The sequence below is a fragment of the Balearica regulorum genome, chromosome 10, assembly GCF_011004875.1.
Source record: "Balearica regulorum gibbericeps isolate bBalReg1 chromosome 10, bBalReg1.pri, whole genome shotgun sequence".
In the NCBI taxonomy this organism is placed as follows: Eukaryota; Metazoa; Chordata; class Aves; order Gruiformes; family Gruidae; genus Balearica; species Balearica regulorum.
In genome coordinates, this window is record NC_046193.1 from 7,819,711 (window position 1) to 7,837,701 (window position 17,991).

General features: G+C 56.8%; 2 protein-coding genes across 4 annotated transcripts in view; one reads left to right on the forward strand and one right to left on the reverse strand.

Annotated features, from left to right (window-relative positions):
• The window catches only part of DNAH1 (dynein axonemal heavy chain 1), a 71,551-nt gene extending 69,382 nt beyond the window's left edge, over nt 1–2,169 (forward strand). The window contains exons 75-78 of the mRNA XM_075761926.1: nt 375–519; nt 753–959; nt 1,367–1,601; nt 1,976–2,169. Of these exons, the coding sequence (XP_075618041.1) occupies nt 375–519; nt 753–959; nt 1,367–1,601; nt 1,976–2,097 (709 nt within the window). The 3' untranslated portion in view covers nt 2,098–2,169. The remainder of the gene's footprint in view (nt 1–374; nt 520–752; nt 960–1,366; nt 1,602–1,975) is intronic.
• A 218-nt stretch (nt 2,170–2,387) lies between these two features.
• On the reverse strand, nt 2,388–16,325 carry BAP1 (BRCA1 associated deubiquitinase 1). Of its 3 annotated transcripts, XM_075761914.1 has the most exons (18): nt 16,204–16,253; nt 12,266–12,295; nt 12,111–12,165; nt 11,253–11,385; nt 10,763–10,882; nt 10,321–10,382; nt 10,095–10,237; nt 9,343–9,445; nt 9,149–9,227; nt 8,619–8,742; nt 8,170–8,287; nt 7,607–7,791; nt 7,129–7,262; nt 6,034–6,506; nt 5,747–5,907; nt 4,887–4,979; nt 4,258–4,330; nt 2,388–3,940 (listed from the first exon to the last, which is right to left on the reverse strand). In XM_075761914.1, exons 6-18 carry the CDS (start codon nt 10,370–10,372, stop codon nt 3,807–3,809), a joined length of 1,872 nt encoding a protein of 623 aa, XP_075618029.1. In that variant the 5' UTR covers nt 10,373–10,382; nt 10,763–10,882; nt 11,253–11,385; nt 12,111–12,165; nt 12,266–12,295; nt 16,204–16,253; the 3' UTR covers nt 2,388–3,806. The 3 variants fall into 3 exon arrangements, with proteins under 3 accessions (XP_075618029.1, XP_075618028.1, XP_075618027.1); XM_075761913.1 differs by lacking the exon at nt 9,343–9,445 and having other exon boundaries at nt 5,801–5,907; nt 16,204–16,325; XM_075761912.1 differs by lacking the exon at nt 9,343–9,445 and having other exon boundaries at nt 16,204–16,325.
• Between the last annotated feature and the right edge of the window lie 1,666 nt (nt 16,326–17,991).

Below are 17,991 nucleotides of genomic sequence, written 5' to 3' on the forward strand. Positions count from 1 at the left end.
AAATCCTTGCAGGATCACGTCCTGGGCCAGTGTTCCCTTGGGGAACAGCAGAGGTGTGCGGGCCCCTGCTCCCACCCACCTTCAGGAACCTCATTGCTGAGCACAGCAGCAACAGTAACAGCTGCGTTGTCCCAGCCAGAGCCTTTGGCTGGTCCCTGTCCTGCAGGGACTGAGCAGTGTCTCCATCTGCTGCTGTGAGCAATCCAGGGCTTGGGGGGGCAGCTATGAGACCCCCCCCCGTTAAAGAGGACTGGGGCTGAGGGTTACATGGAGGTGCTTCACCCATTGTGCAGAGATCCAGGCCCTCTCTGGCCAGATGTGGACAATAAACCACTGCACCAAGTCACTCAGATCCCTCTGCTCTTTCTCTGTAGGTACAACAAGCTCCTGGAGGTGATTGCTCAGACACTGAAGGATTTGCTGAAAGCTCTCAAGGGCCTGGTCGTGATGTCCTCTCAGCTGGAGCTGATGGCCAGCAGCTTGTACCACAATGCTGTCCCCGAGATGTGGAATGCCAAGGTACGTGCCCCGGCCAGCCCAGCTGCCTGCAGGAGCTCACCCGAACCAGGGGAACTGGGCTGTCTCATGTGGAACTGGTTCCTGCTCCCCTGGCATGGAGATGTCTCCTGCCTAGTTCAGCTTCCAGTTGTTCCCAGGCCAGATGAATCCCTGGGCTCTGGGCAGCTGTGAGCAGCTGGGGCACAAGGTCTAGGGGGTCCTTGCATGCCTTCAATGCCTTCCTTGCCCCCCAGGCCTACCCGTCGCTGAAGCCCTTGGCATCCTGGGTGAACGACTTGGTACAGCGGATCGAGTTCTTGCAGAAATGGATCACCCATGGGATCCCCTCTGTGTTCTGGATCAGTGGGCTCTTCTTCCCCCAGGCTTTCCTCACCGGGACACTGCAGAACTTTGCCAGGAAGTCCGTCATCTCCATCGATACCATCTCATTCAGCTTCAAGGTCAGTAAGTCAGCCAGAGACTCTGGATTTTTCTGGAATCTGCTGCTAGAGGACCACAAAAGTAGCAGTTCCAGCCCTGACCTGCCCAAGAGGTGAAGCCACTAGCTGTCCATGGACCCCATCATCCCCTTTGTGCTCAGAGACACCCACCCACAGTGCCAGATACCTCCACAAGGCAAGGAGACCTCTCTGCCTCTCTAGACCTGCTCACATCCCTCTCCGCAGGCTTTGCACAGGCTGCCCCACAGCCTCATGGTGCAAGATGCCAGAAAACCCAGCCCAGCCCATCTGATAGCTGGGGCAGGCTTTCCTGGAGCAGCGCTGACTTAGCTAAGAGCAGCTTAAGGGGGTCCTTGGGGCCGAGCCTCCAGGGACACGTCCTGATCAGGGCCTGCTCCTCTCTGCAGGTAATGAAGGAGTCAGTGAGTGAGCTCACTCACCATCCCGACCAAGGCTGCTACATCCATGGCTTGTTTCTCGAAGGCGCCCGCTGGGACCCTGCCACGTTTCAGTTAGCGGAGTCGCGCCCCAAGGAGCTTTACACGGAGATGGCCGTCATCTGGCTGCTTCCTGTCCCCAACCGCAAGCCTCCAGCCACTGGCACCTACCTGTGCCCCATCTATAAGACTCTCACTCGTGCTGGTAGGTGCCCTAAAGACAGAACTCCAGAAGCCCAGGGGATTGTAGAAGCAGTTAGGAAGGACAGCCCACGAGAGGCCGCAGGGGCTCCTCCTCCTCCTCCTGCCACACACTGACATGGAGCGAGGCACTGTTGGCTGAGACCATCAAGGGAAAACAGGATTTCTCCTGCTGTGGTCGTGGAGATGGAGCAGGCAGGCACCCTGGCTATGCAGCAGTGACTCTGGCCAAGCTCTCCTGCAGCCCACACCCAATTTAATACACAAGCCTTTCCCCCAGCCCGTCACCTAACACGGGGATGGGACAGGGGATCTCGCATGGCATCACTTTAAGGGACTCCTGCAGTACCACTCTCCTGCCCTTGCTTCCTGTTACAGGCATGCTGTCAACAACGGGCCACTCCACCAACTACGTGATTGCTGTGGAGATCCCTACAGACAAGCCACAGAAACACTGGATCAAACGGGGTACGGCCTTGATCTGTGCCCTGGACTTCTAGCCCGAAAACCCACCCAGCCCAGGAAACCATCCCCGCTGAGGGCCTGAGCCATCCTGTGCGGAGGTAAGCAGCACGAGCCGCTCCCCCTCTCCTCCTGCCCTCCAAGCTGTGTCAATAAATCAAGCTTGACCCCACCAGCATCACCTCACCTGTTGTTGTTGCAATCCCGACACTTACCTGAAGTTTTTAGCACCACAGAAGAGCTGCCAGTGAGGACAAGGTGGCCCAGTGCTGACACTCTCTGCTCCCAGCTGCCCCGCTCCCTTCCCTCGCACACTCTCTCCCTGGGCTGCCGCTACAGGATAGCTTTATTCTTTCAGATGGATTCGTTATTTACAGAACTTGATATTAGACACAGCAAGAGACAGAAGGATTTTCTTCCCTTCAACAAATACCAAAAGAACAGTTTCATTCCATAGTCAAGATCTGTACAAATTTGCACATTTGCAAAATTCAGTCCGGTCCTGTGGCAGCTCCCCTTGGCCCACCTACCCCTCAGGACACCTCAGGAGAGAGCCGCTGACCTCTGGCTTCTGACATTTCTGCCGGGCTGCTGGGGACAGGCAGGAGATGGCAGGCAAGAGGCAGGCCAGGCCCATGTGCTGCAGTAGGAAAGGGGCTGCTGCCTGCACCAGCAAGTTCTGGCTTAGCAGCCACCGAGGGGCTTGGGCAGGAGCAGCTTTGGGCTGCCCACCGCTGCAGTCCCCGTCCTGCCGTGAGCATTACAAGCAACCACTGTCGCCTCTCCCCACGCTGAAAGGCTTTGCCAAGGGCACCAAGTGACTCCACATCCAGCAGCACTGAGGCCACCCTATGAACTTGGTCTGTTCATAATTCACGGGGTTTCTCAGGGACTGGAGCAACCTCGTGTGACCCACAGGCGCTGCCGGGGCCAGAGCTGGTCCCCAGGAGAGGAGCCTCGTGCCACCCCCCAGCCCCACCACACAAGGCTGGGCAGAAGGCCCAGCTCCAGGGACGAGCCCACCCATCCTCACCTGGCAATAGAGCTGCCGAGGCCCATGGGGGAGCCTGGCTGTGCTGGCAGGGGGTGCTGCCACCCCCAAGCAGTGAGGGCAGAGCAAGGCAGGAATGCCTGGCTGCACATCGGCCAGCTCTGGGAACGGGGCAGTGCAGCAGGGTGCGTGGATGCAGGAGAATGGGCTCTGTCCCAGGACTGCCTCACTCAGCAACGGCCAAAGCATAGGTCAGAAACAAAAATAAATTTGGGGAAAGGAGGGAGAGGGATAGAAAACACAGATGCGAATGTCCTGGGAAAGCGCAGAGCTGAAAGCCTGGACACAGGAGGACACAAGCCACAGCCAGCTGCGGCCAGTACAGCCTCATGTTGGCATCGCCAGCATTCCCACAATGCTAGACCCGCTGCCGGCCGGGTGGGCTCTTCCCCTCCTGCCGCAGTCCTCAGCCACCATGTCAAGACACGGGCCCACGGCATCTGGGCGCTGCTGTGGCACAGTCAGGCAGCTGGGCACTCCAGCGTGCCTACTGCCGCAGGGACTCCCCTCAAGACAATGCGTTTCTGCCGTTCGCAACTCAGGCTCAGAAGAAAATGATTTCTCTTTGTCCCCAGGCTCGGCCGAGGGCTTGTCACTGTGGTCCCTCTTCCTCGGGCAAAGGGTAACATAGATCCACGTGCCACTGCCCAAAGCCACGAAGCCCGGCTGCTGCTTCTCACAGTCTTGACTCCCAGGCTACTGACGCTTGGCTTTATACGGCCGGGAGCGTTTCCGGCGGTCCGGCTTCCTCTGCTTGTGCAGACGGCCGATGCTGACTCCCTGCCGCCTGCGGACAGAGATGTTCTGCTCCACGAGGCTTGCCAGCATGCCTGCAGGGGGAGAGGCAGACAGACATGCCCCGTGCTGGAGTGCTGGTACTGTGCATGCCAGAGTGCAGCCCTCCCTCTCTTGCCCAAAACCCATCAGTGGGCTCCTCCTGGGACTATAAAATCAGGAGGACGCAGAGCAGAGAAGTGTGGCTCCCCAGATTGAGTGCTACCTCATGCCCTAGGACTGGCAGAAAGAAGGAGCAGGGCTGGGTGAGCTTCCCTGGCCCCCAGCTGCTGCTCTGCCACGCTCAGTGCGGCTCCCCTAACTCCACGGCGGGAGGCCCCCAGCTGACTGAACCCCATGCTGCACGGCTCACCTTCCTGGGCCAGCATGGAGATGAAGGTACAGATGAACTCATCGTAGTTGTGCGTTCTCCTCTGGTCATCAATCTACAAAGAGATGACAAATCCACAGATAATCCACAAACAGGTGGCAGGGAGAAAGGACAGCTCAAGGCTAACAGAGGGCAAAGAACCAGTATGTCTGGCCCATCCTGCAGGCCAAGGAGACCAGAGCAGGAAGGCACCCACCTCCCAGCCTAGCTCAGGCCAGTGCACAACTGGGACAGCCTCCATCCCAGCTCAGATCCCAGTGTTTTCCACAAAGGGCAGCTGGGAAGAGGCAAGGGTGGGCAGGGGAGGAATCCTGCCAGGCCTTGGGGCAGAGACTTTCCCCTTCCTCCTGTCAGCACTGATGTTCAGCTGACTCCCAGCTGCAGTGCCCCACCATCCTCCTCAAGCTTGTAAGTGCTGCCCAGGGGCTTCGGTCTATCCTGGTGGGAGCTCTGCCCCATGGGGCTGTTTGGTAACAGGAAAGGGACCCTGAACGCTCCCCATCACCGTTCCCAGCTGAAACGTCTTCCTTCCACTTTGACATAAAGCCACCCCAGAGAGAAGTCTTCAGGGAGCTAAATCAGCAATGCAAACAAGCCATCCACAAACACACCTTGAATTTCTTCCTCTTCTCCACCTCTTCCTTCAGACAGGCCTCGTAGTTCGCAATCTCTGCCTCCACGCACTTCAGCAGTGCCAGCAGCTCCTGCCAGGATCAAGCAGAGCAAATGTGAGCAGACAGACCCCTGCTGCAGCCCAGGAGCCAGCAGGGTGAGCTGATAGGTGTTCCTCTCTGCACCAGGAAAGGGAGGATTCATCAAAGCATAAAATGCTTAATAGGTGGGGAGGGAGGGGGGAAAAAAAAAAAAAAAAAAAAAAAGATCAGTTCATTGTAGGGAATTTCTGAGTCAGAGGGTGATCAATCAGCCGGCACTACAGCCAGCCCAAGGGGAGCTGGGTTCTGCCTGAGCCTGGCCCAGGCGCATGTACCTGGTTCTCTGCGTGCACACCTGAGAAACACCCCAGGGCTTGCTTCCTCTCAATAACAAAATCTGAAGACTTCCCTTTTGAGTAAAACAGTTCCTAGCCAGCTCTCCTCCAGGGAGCTCTTGATGCGCTTGTGCTGCCTGAGCCTGGTCCTGTCTCTGGCTGGAGGGCAGAGACAGGCACTGAAGTTACCAGGGGGCTGGGGTTTAGGGGTGCAGGGTCCCATCAGCCTCTGGCCCAAAGGAGAGCACAGCACGCCGAACGTCTCGGCTGCAGGAGACAGCGGCTCTGCCCACTGCCAAGGCAAACATCCCCGAGATGACGCAAGGCACAAAACCTGCACTGCCCTGTGCCTTGAGGCACGGCTGCGGCGACACGCGAGCAGGACAGCGTGCACATGCGGTTCAGTCACTGCCAGCGCTGCTGCGTCTCTGGGCGAGCGCAGGGAGCTCCATGTTCCCAGGGCTGTCTCAGCACAAAACTCACCTTGGGAGAATACTTTTCCCCCCCAGGGTGATCACTGGTCCTGCCAAGTCCCACCTTCTCTTTGCTGTCACTGGCCTCACTGCCCTCCTTCTCGTCCAGTTTGATCGCAACCAGGGCCTCTTCACCAGGTTTGATGGAAGGGGGGGAACTTTTCCCCCCATCTGCACACAGGGGAAGGAAGTGTTAGGAGCCATCTCAAAGGACTGGTATCCACTCCCAAAGTCACAGGACGCTGTCCCGTCACCACAGGGGAGATGCGACCCCTCCAAAAAATGGCAGGCACCTACCTGCAACAGCCAGTGGGCAGAACACACCATCCTCCGTGAGGTGCAGCAGGCCAGTGCTGATAACGGGCCCCAGGTCCCTGACAGCCCGGTTGTAGCGCATGCAGTCAACACGCAGCAGGCCGTCCTCCTCGCCGAAGAGCACCTTGGAGATGTGGGAGGTGACGGGGCTGGAGGGGCGGGTGGGGTTGGCCGAGCGGATGGGAGAGCGCAACGGGGAGTTAAAGGCGCTGCCGATCTCGGAGGCGGTGTCTGTGCTCTCGTTGCTGGGAGTGGGAGAGGGCTGGGAGTGGGTGACCACCGCCACAGCGGTGCCCCCACCGCTCGTCTTGATGGACAGGGGAATGGAAAGATCCTTTTGAGATTCCTTCAGCTTCTCAGCCAGGACGTTGATGGTGTTGGGCTGGAGGACAGAGAGCTGGCCATCCGCAGCCCCTGCCACGTGCTCTTGCTTTACCTGCCCTTTCCTTTTGTACCTGCCCAGGAACACAGCAGGGAAGGTGAGTAGCTGGTGGAAGGAGGTGGGGGCCCAGTGCAGGCACTGTCAGCTCCACGCTCAGCACTCCAGCCTGTCTGCTTGCATGAAGCAAGGCCTGAAACATTTCTAGCCCCCCCCCAATGCCACCAGCTTCTCTGGCAGCACCACGCCCCACTGAACCACTCAGCTGCAGGTACCCCTACACAGCCGGGGCACACAGGGTGCTGTGTACCCCTGCTCTTCTTCCAGAAGCCCCAAAAGCAGCCTCGCAGTGAAGGTCAGAAGGGTGGGGTCACAGCAGTCCGAGCACACCAACGTTGTCACCATGAGCTGATCTGGCAATTGGACTGGGGAACTGAGGTTCCCCAAAGCGTGCTGCCAATATACAGTTATATTCAGGGCAGACAAAATTCAGGGTTGATTGTGAAGAGCTACAGAAGAGCTTTACAAAATCCAGTGCGTGAACAGTAAAAGCACAGGCGAAAAGAACAGCCCTAACTGCACGCACAGGTACGGGCTCTAACACAGCTAAAAGCGCTCAGGAAAGAGATCTGGAGGTCACCGCTGGTGGTTCTACAAACATGAGCTCCCTGCCCCCCACCCTCGGCTCAAGCTGTCACCTGATGGCCGAGTTGGTGTTACGAACTTCCTCCTCATCATCATCATCATAGTCATCCTCATCGTCCGAGTACTGCTGGTGCTGCCGGACTGGGACTCGGCTGCGACCCACTCCTGCTGCGAGGTCTTCCTCCTCCTGCAAAACACCGTTGCTGACGGACTGCTGGCAGCGGCACAAGGAGGAAAAGCCCAGTGGACGCATCCTCAGTCCAGCCGAGCACTGGGGCCCCTTTCGAGAGGGGACGGGGGACTCTTCCCTGTGCTCGCTCAGCCGACCCACGTTAACGCCAACCTCTTTTGCCAGGTCAGGCCTTATTTACCCTCCCACCTTCCAGCCTGGGTCAGCGCAAGGGTAGGCAGGCTGCACGGCAGGGGAAGGGCTTAGGCCAGCTGACAGCCAGAGCCCCGGGGAGGTGAGGGACTGGATGCAAAAAGCTCAGCTCAAGCCAGACATGCTGCTGGCCTGGAGCTCCAGCCTACCTGCATGGGGGATTTGGCGTAGTTGTGATTATCCAGGAAGGCTGGCAACCTCTGCACAATGGGGTTGGGGTTTGCTGGAGGCGCCCCATTGATACTGCTCGCTGTCTTTGCCACCGGTTTGGATTTGTTGGGTGGGCTCTGCGTGGCCGTGGCGTGGCCCTGGCTGATGGGCTCATCGGTGCCATCTGCCATACAAGCACAGCACAGCTTTTCACAACCAGCACCATCGCTTTTTACTCCATGTCCTCTGCCACCCCTTGCCCACCCCACATAAAAGAAGAGCTCTTGCGCTCCACCAGACCATCGCATCCACTTCCCATTCCACATCCAGCTGTCACCAATGTCCCCAAGCTTAAGCCCTCCCATTTTCAAGCTCTGCGTCCCTCCAACACTCCTCCCCAGCACTGAGGCATCTACCGCATCACAGCACAGTGCGTACGGAGCTGGGCTGGTAGAAAAGAAAGCGAAGCTGACCACAAAACTGCCTCAAGCTCACTATCACCAGCCTGTGCTCACTCCGACGCAAGCCAGCCTGGCAACACCATGGGTATGGGGGGGTCTACCTGGATGGGCGCTCTCTGGAGCCACAGTCTTGCTGCTGGCTGGCTTTGCCTCTTCAGGAGATTGAGACTCCTGAGACTTCTGGGTCTGGATCAGCTCAGGCTGAGTTACTCGGATAAGCTTGAAGGCAAATGACAGATAGAGACTGAGCGCTGGACCGGGGTGACCCAAACCACATCCCTCCCATTCAGGCACTGCAGAAGAACTTGTGAGGGAGAGCCAACTGCTGAGTGGCCACGTGCCCATCAACTGATGATGCCATGGATAACCAGCCTTGCTGCTTGGCCTTTTGCTCCTCACCTGGGAGGTTATCTCCTCTCCCCAGAAGTCATTTCCCAAGGCCAAAAAAACTCCCCAAAATCCAGGCCCCCCACAGCACAGGGAGATGTCCTCAAAACAGAGTCTATTCCCACCCCAGGCTCACACTCCCTCAGGGCTTGGGCTGTCCTACCTGCTGCAAGGCCTCCAGCACAGTCTGGCGGTTCATCTTCAGGATGTGCAGTTTGGACTCGTACTTCATCCTCCGATCAGGCACCACCGCCATCAGGTTGAAGCGGATGTCGTGGTACGGCTCCCTGCAGGAAGGGACAGCAATGTCAGCCACAAGCTGGTGGTGGAAAACCCGTCTCCCACAACCTGTGCCAGCGCTTGGTCACCTTCATGCCCAAGCATCCAAGAGGCCGAGCTCAGGACCAGAAGCACCATTCCTTCTCCTATGGACTGAAGCTAACAGGGACCTAATCTGGCCACTCTTATCCTGCACGGCCATTTGCAGGGACTCTGCATCACACAGAGAATGCAGCTTCTCTGCGTGCTCTGAAGGCAGGTAGATTGTAGGCAAGAGAAGGCAAGGAGGCAGTGCGCCTGCGCCCCTCCCAAGCAACGTTCTCCACCCACACTTCCACAACAGGGACCACAGTAGACATAATCCAGGGAAAAATGGTGAGGGGCTAGTGCCTGCACCATGGCCTGGGACATTACCCTGCAGTGGCCAGGCCGATGCGCTCCATGATTACTCTCCTGGCTTTATCTGTCCATTCCTCGTCATCAGCCCATGGCCCTGTGATAACAAGACAGAGCTGGAATTAGCAAAGCAGGCCAAGGGTCCTGCTTCAGACTCACAGAGCGGATCCTGCCATCCCCACAAGAGGCAATCGCACGGCTCCCTTACATACCAGGGAGCAAGTCAAGAAGGAGCCCAGGAGGCAGAAGGACCATGCTGTCAGCCCATACGTGGAACCCCCTGCCTCTGCCTTCCGAATGGAAAACGTGACTTATCTGCAGGGCAGAAAGGTGAGTTTTGAACCCTACAGACCACAAGCGATTCACAGGCTCCGGGCTCACAAAGTCCAAGGAAATCCCAGGTCTTGCTGGGATCCACCTGCCACTGGATCTGGTGCCGTGCTTAAGAAACCTAAGTGCTTGAAGCGAGTACCTTACCAAAAGGCCTGACAGACAGAGCAAAGTCCTAGTGGTGATAAATAAGTGTCTAAAAGACAGAATTAGTGGTCAAGTTGAAAGAGAAGGGAGTAACCCAAGCAGCCTGCTGGGATCTGCATTGGGACATTGTGCCTCAACACACAGTGGTTATTTGGCACAAGGAGAGGGGAAGGAGGAGGCAAATTCTGCTTGCGATACCAAGTTATTTCAGAGCTGCAGAAGGAGCTCATGACCCAGAGCAACTGGGGAGGAAAATGGCAAGGCTGGAAAAAGCAATGCAATGCGTCTAGAAATAACTGCCTTCTAGACACAGTCCCCAGCGCATAGGCTCCAAAATGAGCTATCAAAACTCAGGACAAATCTGGGAGCCATTGGAGCAATTCTCCACGAACATGAGCTAACATTTAGAGGCAATGAAAAATAATACATTTGGACATACCAGTGTCTATTCAACTGTATCAATGAGTAGGGACAGGAGGGTTCTTACCGTGGTCAATGGGATAGACCTTGAGCCCGTCCAGCTCAAACAGCCGTCCCTTGATGGGGACATAACTGACAAAATGAAAAGCCTCCATGGTTCGCACAGCACTGATACCGTTCTGCTTTTCCGGCAAGTGCCGTGGCTCCGGCCTGCAAGGGCAAGAGAGGCAAGAGGTCAGCGGAGAGTCTGCCTCCTCCAGCGAAAGGGAGCTGCAAGAGAGCCCCTCACTCACCTGGCATGGCTGTTATGGGCCTTGGCCAGCTCTGGGGCGTTGCCGATGGCATAGCCTTTACTCTGCAGCAAACAGCAAGAGAGGCAAACAATTGAGAAGTGACAGGAAACAAAACGCTTCACCCACCGGCTACGCACTGCCTCCCTCCATCCATACACAGGACTGGGAGGGCAACTTTCAGGCACATACTCTGCTGAGTTACAGGTAAAACCCAAGATGAAAAGAACACACAATTTCTGCTAAAGAAATTACACCTAGAGAGAAACACAGACTTCAAGATAGGTCTGAAGGTAGGAGAGAGGACTTTTGATCACAGACTTAGAGACTGCACTTGGGCTAGAGAATAACACAACAGAAGGCTCAGAGCTGTGCCCAGCGTAAGGGGACCAAGGCTCTGGGCAAGGCAAGGTAGGAAGATGAGAGGGCACACCCCTGCCCCTACCTCAGGGCTAAATCCTTTGGTGAAATCCTTCATGCGGCTCAGCGTGGGGCCCAGGTCGACATTGTTGCAGTTCAGGAGGACGCTCAGGAGGGCGTGGGTGGCACAGGAATTGGGGATCAGCTGGAGGGTGACACAAGGAACAAGGCAACCCTTCAACAACCCTTCAGAGTCAACAATAATCAACTGAAAAGTACTGACACAAGAACCGCTTGTGAGAGTAGCGACTTGACCTCAGCTCTCAAAGGAAGGAAGGAGTCAGTCTCGTTTAGTGAGCCACACCGTGCCCCCATGAGTATCTGCTCACAGTGCAGGCCATGGACAGGCTCGCAGGCCTCCCTGGATTCCCTCCAACCTGGAGCTCAGGGCAGAGGCTCCCTAGAAAGAGGAGCTGCCCTCAGGACCAGCAAGAGCACTGCAGCCTCTCAGTATCACGTTGTTTCCCTGAAGTGCCACATGAGACACACACACTTTTCCCTTGCCTCCAACCTACCTGGTGAGCAAAGAACATGTTATTAACGATGTCATCGTCGATCACCGACGTCTCATCCACCAGGGTAGAGACCTTCCGGCGTGATCTGCGCTCCTCAATCCACTTGAACAGGAAGATGAACCCATACACAGGGCTGTGGAGAGAAGTCAGCAGCTGCATCATTTTGGATGGACCACACCAGTGGGGCTGCTCTGCCCAGTGCCAGAAACCTTCTGCTTCAAACAACGGGCGGAGCAAAGACAGAGAGAAAAAGCAGAACCACCAGCCCCATCTTTCTGGAAGTGACTATCCCCACCTGAGTCCCCTCAGACGCACATTGCCCAAGACACTCTCCTGCACTGATGCTCCAGGCTCAGACAACAATCAAGCTTGAAAACTTTGGGGTTTGACAGGTCTTAAGAGGCTCAGACAGGGAAACAGGAGGTGAAATTCACCTTTGGACACTGACCAACCTGCAGAATAGTGTCTGACCACCAAATGACTCCTCCTTTTAAATATACGTTGTATTCATTTTCAAGAGAGGTTCAGTGGCTTTTAAGAAAGCAACAGCCTCAAAGCCATTTCAAAGTGCTGAGACAGGGAGAGAGCCCAGACTGCAAGCACGCTGGTTGGCACTGCACCTCTCCACGGGGAAAGGCAGATGAATCCCTTGAAGTATGTCCCTCACCTGCCCCACAAGGTCTTTCTCAAGGCATGAGATCACCCGCCTGCCCCCAACCTGTTGAAGCGCTCCTGGTTCATCACTTACAATGCTGCCTGACAAGCTCACATGGGCCCTTCTGAATGCCTGGCAACGAGCACCTGGGCCCACAGACCATTCTGCTGCTTAAAACTGACAATTTCATGCCTGTGACTTACCCTTGGCATTTGCTCTGCAGATCATAAATCTCTTCAACTTGCACTCCCTTGACCCCTGCAAACAAAGGGCAGAAGCTGGTATAAAGCCCACCTGAAAGGACTAGGAGTAATGTCAAGTGTGAAACCAACTTCCCAGGAAGGCTTCTTGTACTCACCAAAATCTTCGACCAGGAGTGTGAAGAGACCTGAAAAGGAACAAACCAACAGATTACGTCTGAGTGAAGAGAGCAGAGAGAGGAAACCTGCTGCCACCGGCCCCTCAAAGGTCCCACGCAGTCCCAGGCCACGGTGCAGCCAGAAAAACCGCAGCAGAGCAGCACCAGGATCATGGTGACTCCCCAGCAGCTGTTGAGCCCTTGCTCGCTACAGACGTGCTCTAGCTCTGCCCTTCATCCCTCCATGCCCGTTCATCACCCTCTTCCTCAAGAGGACCTGAACACCTGAACCAACCCTCTCCTGTTGGAGCCAGATGAAGCTGGACCCACCTTCAGCATCCTGACACACTGCAGATGGCCTGCCAAGAAGTAAACCCCCACCATGAACAGCAGCAGGGAGCACCTCAACGACAAGCACACTTCTAACTGGGCGGAAACGTGGCTAAATAGATCACAGGACATTTTAAAAGAAGATCATTTATGTTCTTGTTAGTGAAAGACAGCCGGTGAAGGGAAAGCCAGCTCAGAGCAGCAGGACTGTGGGGAAGTCCGAGGGCTGAAAGGCTCGTCTTCATCTCCCTCTCTCCTGGGAGACCAAATCCAAGAGCCTGTCTCCAGTGACTACCAAATTCCCATTGCAGAAGGACATAACCAGGGATACAGACACAACGGCAAAGAGACCAAAGGGTTATTAGACATCAGTGACTGAGCAGCAGCTTCCACTACAATGCCGTAGAAAAGGCAGTCGGCCCAATTTTTAGGCAATCCCCCCCCCCGCATGCGGAGTTAGTGAGCTCGAGACTAGAATAATAAATCTACTTCTTTCGCTCCCATATAAAGGCTGCTGAAAGCCTGGGAGGAAGGCCAGGGAATATCAGTAAAAAGGATTCAATCCTGAGAAACGTCCCTGTAAGCAAAAGATTTAAGGAACCTGATGTAAGTGGCTCAGTCAAGAAAGGAAGAGCCCAAAGGGCGTCCACACCAAAGTGTAAATGACTAAAACAGGGAAGAAACTTCTGGGAGCAAAGAGTCTTCATTAATTTAGCAGAAAACATTGTATTTCTTACAAAATTGTCAGTGGGAAGAAACACACTATGGAAATAACATGCTTCAAACCAGTGACAGCCTCCTGGCCATGCAACGCCACTACACCAAACCCTGGCACCTTCCTGACAGAGATGTTTTTGCTGAGAATACTTGACGCCGTAGAGGGGTGTGTCGTACAGGTGACATCTGCAGAGACTTCAGGCAGCGCCGCAGCCTCGCTGCCTTCCTTGCAGCAACCCCCTTAGGGCAAGCGGTCCTTGCAGACCATAAGGGTCTTCAGATGCTCATTACAGCTGCGGCTCTTGTTCCATCTTTAATGGCGTCTGTTACAGAAGCAGGAGTTGCAGCTACTTACAGGTAGAGTCTCTCAACTGTAAAAGCTTCCGCAAAAGCCAACAGCCTCACTCACTCTCCAATTTCAACAGTTACAGTCTACTGATCACGGCAAAACACGTGCGATGTGAGACGTGAACCGTATCACAAGCTCTGCCTCGCCACCAAGGCAGATTTGCATCAGAGCAAGGGTTTGCAAACCCAAACAACCGCAAATGCCGAAAGCAGTGCTGCTCCCGCAGGTACCACCAGAAGACCAAGCAGGACTTCCAAGCTCGCTGTGGCTCAGGCTGGAGCACTCCCGCATCTCCGCAGCAGTTCTCCAGGACTGTGTGTCAGACCAGCAGGGCTGCACCACAGGAGATGGGAAGTCAGCCGTCACGTGTTTTCCTCCAGTCTGATTAACATTGCTGGGGAGTCAGAGAGAGGATGAAGCCAAGCTTCTCCAAGCACACTGGGAAAGGACGAGAAGTGATGGGAACAAGCTGCAGCAAGAGAAATTCTGACTACGCACCCGGAAAAAAACAGTTCTTCGCTACCAGTGTGGTCAGTCCTGGGACCGGGGAGCAGAAATCTTCTTGGGCGTATTCAACCGGACACGGTCATGGCGACCTGAACTTCTTTTGAAGTCAGCTCTGCTTTGGGCCAAAGACTTCCAGAGATCCCTTCCAAACATGTTTTTTCTCTGATTCATTTAAATATATTATATTACCTCAGCATCCCCAAAGGCATAGTCCTGCTGCTGCCATCACTCCTGGAACACCCGAAACCCCCATCCCAAATTATTTGGGCTGGCTGGAGGAAATATTCTGGTGTCCACAAGTACGCCTGCAGCCTGGAGGTTCCCAAGGCTCCCCTCTCCACCCCGCAGCCGACAGCCCAAATCTGCATCTACCAACCCTTCGTGACCAGTAAAGCACCAAGAGCTTTCAATCCCAAGCCCTGTGGCAAGGACTGGGCAGCTTATGGGATGTGCTGAAAGCCAAGAGCAGCGCAGGGGTCATTCCTAACTGCTGTCCCAGCCGCCACCTCTGCACCCGAACTGCCGCACATCTGAAGGAGCGCAGCTGCGGCATGCTGAGAGCCCACTCTGCCCAGACTGATTATCTTCCAAGCAAATAACCTTCCTTCCCAAGTGTGAGAATCCAAACCATGTCCTGTCTTCAGCAGCATCATGACAAGGAAGAAGGAGGAGGATGGGAATGATTTTGGCAACTCCCGAGTACCAGTAAAAAAGGGGATAAAGAGCAGCAAAACCTGGGCTGACTGGGAGACCAACAGCAGACAGAATCCTTTGCCGAGCACAGGAAGACAAGTATAATGTAAGGGGGGCCAATTTCCTCACCTACAGCCTCAAAAATACACCATCGCACCCTAAAGACCAGCTCTCAGCCTCCCAGACAACAACCCCAAATTGCACTATGGCAACTCAAGAGACGTTAAAGCAACGTGCAACCAATGCCCCAGCCGACACCGGCTTTGGTCCTCAAATCCTAACCCACCAAACAAACTCCGGGACTCCACCACAGACACCACCTTCTCCAACGCAGCGGGAAGGGGATGCCCATGACTGTCCTGCTCCCAGCTGCTCAGGCACCATACTGGGTTCTTCAGCACATTTCTGGGCTGCCTGGGGGAGAGCATTTGATCCACCCGTTCAGCTGCAAAGCAATGACAGGATCTGTCATGCACAGGATGGAGATGCCGCCCTCACATGCTCCCAAAGTGACACAGGTTGTTCTCAATCGCCACTCAGAGCTGTTTCTGTAGCAAGGGGCATCCCGTGTGCACGCCTCTCCTTGTATTTCAATGATATTTCAAGATGTATTTGCAAACGACAGGAATGCTTCACGCTACACACTCGCAGCATTTCAGATGTTTTCCACCGAGCCCCCTGGGTTTATCAGATCACACACACACAGAGGTGTCTGGGGCACTTTGGACACCGTGTACAAGCACTACCAGAGCCCAGGTCCCACTCTGAACCTACACAATGCTCCTGCAACCTCGTTCACCCCATCCCTGCCCTCATCCCGCACCTGTGCCCCTATACCCAGTCTCTTGACATCTCTTTTCTGTCTGCCCTACACCCCCATAACCTCTCCCTAACCCCCCCATGTCCCACAGACTGCAACCCTGCACAGCCCCTCCTGCCCCCAGGACCCACGCTACTCCTGCCCCAGACGCCCCTACATCCTTGCCTGCCCTCCCAACCCTCCGCCCGTGCCCCCAGGCACCCCCTTGGCCCCTTTAGCAGGTCTGCCTCCCCAGGCCCTCCTCTCCCCGCGCCCCCTTCCCAGCCCTTGTTCCCGCCCCACGCACTCCCACCACCCCTGCCCTCCTGCACCCCCACTCTAGGCCTGCACCCCGTAACCCTGCCTAATTCCACCCCCCAGACTTCACCTATACACCCCACACCCTCAGCCTGCCCCTCAGAGCCCCCCCCCCAGCCCCCGGCCTGTCCCTCACAGCCCCCCGGCCCAGGCCCCACCCCCGGCCTGTCCCTCAGAGCCCCCCCCAGGCCCGCCCCCCGCCCCGCTGCCGTCCCCGCCGCTCACCGGGGTCGCTCTCCAGCTCCAGCCAGCCCTTATTCATCTTCCCGCGGGCCGGGCCGTGCCGCCATGTCCGGCCCCGCCACCCGCCCCGACTCCGGGCCCCGCTGCTGCCGCCGCTGCCGCCGTCGTCGTCGTCGTCGTCGTCGTCGCCCGCCCCTGCGCGTCATCGCTGCGCGACGCCGCGTGACGTTAGCGCGCGCCGCGCCACATCGGTCCCGACGGGGGGTGGCGGTGGCGGCGCCGGGCGGCGGGGGACGCGGCAGGGCCCTGCGGCTTCGTCCCCCGGAAGCGGAGGGCAGCAGGCCCTCCAGGCCGCGTCTGGGACTCGGGCTCGACAGCCTGGGCCGCCCCCTGCGGCCTGTGGTGAGGGGCCTGGGCCCGGGCCGGGGCCTGTCCTGAGGTAACTAGGTCTGGAGCTGGGCCCGGGCCGGGGCCTGTCCTGAGGTAGCTGGGCCTGTCGCCAGGGGCCGAGCTGCCCCATGTTAAGGTGTGAGGGCTCCCGGTGAGGCTGGGGCCAGCCATACCGGCCCTGACCCTACCAGCAGCTCTCAATTTACACTGCCTTGGAGGCTGGAAGGCTCCCAGGGCGAGCAGACACCCCTGCGCTGCTCTTCCTTAGGAAGTGGGCTAAAAATAGGAGCCGGATCTGTGGCTGCGCCCGTCCCCCCACCACGGCTTTGTTCTGCGGCTGTTCCCACGCACGCCCCGTCCCCCGGCACTCCCCTGGCCCCGCTCCTGCCCCTGGGACAGGGCTAGGCCGGCAGCGCCAAGACCCAGGTAGGGCTCGTTCCCCTCATGCAGAGGAGACCGGAGGGGTGGGCAACAGCGCTGTAGCTGCCCACCAAATTTGTCTCCTTCCACCCCCCACCTGGGGTGGATGAGGTATTCATGTTCATTAAGCCCCTGGAAATTTCTAGGGACCCAGATTGCCTCTGTTGGCTGGTTTTCCTGAGAGACAAGGCTGGAACCATGCAGAGCCCTGCTTGCACCCCTGAGAAAAGCCCTCCTACTCCAGCGTTACTAAACCTACCCAGGAGGGCCAGGCTCAGCTCCAGCAGAGATTTACGGAGATTTACCAGGAGGGGGAGGCCCTTTGGGGGACTGGTTTCTTCTGGTCTTTGTTCCTGCTTGGTTTCAAACATCGCTGGCCCTGGTGTCACCTCCAGCCTCTGCCACAGCTCCCCCGCAGGCAGCAGAGGCCCCAGACCCCCCTCTTGCCGCCTCCCCTGGGACGGGCAGCCCAGCCCCTGCTCTGCCCAGCACAGGGGGGTCGTTCAGAGGCAACAGGGCAAAGGGGTTTGAGCAGCACAGCTGACTGCAAGCACTTCAGAGCTATTAAATTCAGGCCCTGAGGAATCAGACTTCTGTCTCTTATTTCTGGCTTTACACCCATGTCCTTCCTTGTCTCTACTTGCTGCTTATCGTTCTGTGCCCCCCAGGCCTGTGATTAACCGAATCCACATGCTTGGCTCCAGTCTGGCCCGTAAATCGGTGCTGCTGGCTGCACTCCCCTCCCTGTAGGATGTGTCCCGGCCTGCCAGCCCCACCACAGCTCTCCTGCCCCAGCAGACACCCCGTGCAGGTGCCCGTGGATTTGCAGGAGAGGTGGGACGGGGAGCTGGAGAGGAGGGTCAGGACCCAGAGCCCATCTCCGTGGGCACACTGTGGGACAGGGCAGCGCTGCCGGGGGACTTTGCTCCCATCAAAGGCACCATGATGAGCCATGCTGCTCCGCTGCTGCAACACAAACACACACACACGCCGAGGGAGGAGCGATGATATCATGACCTG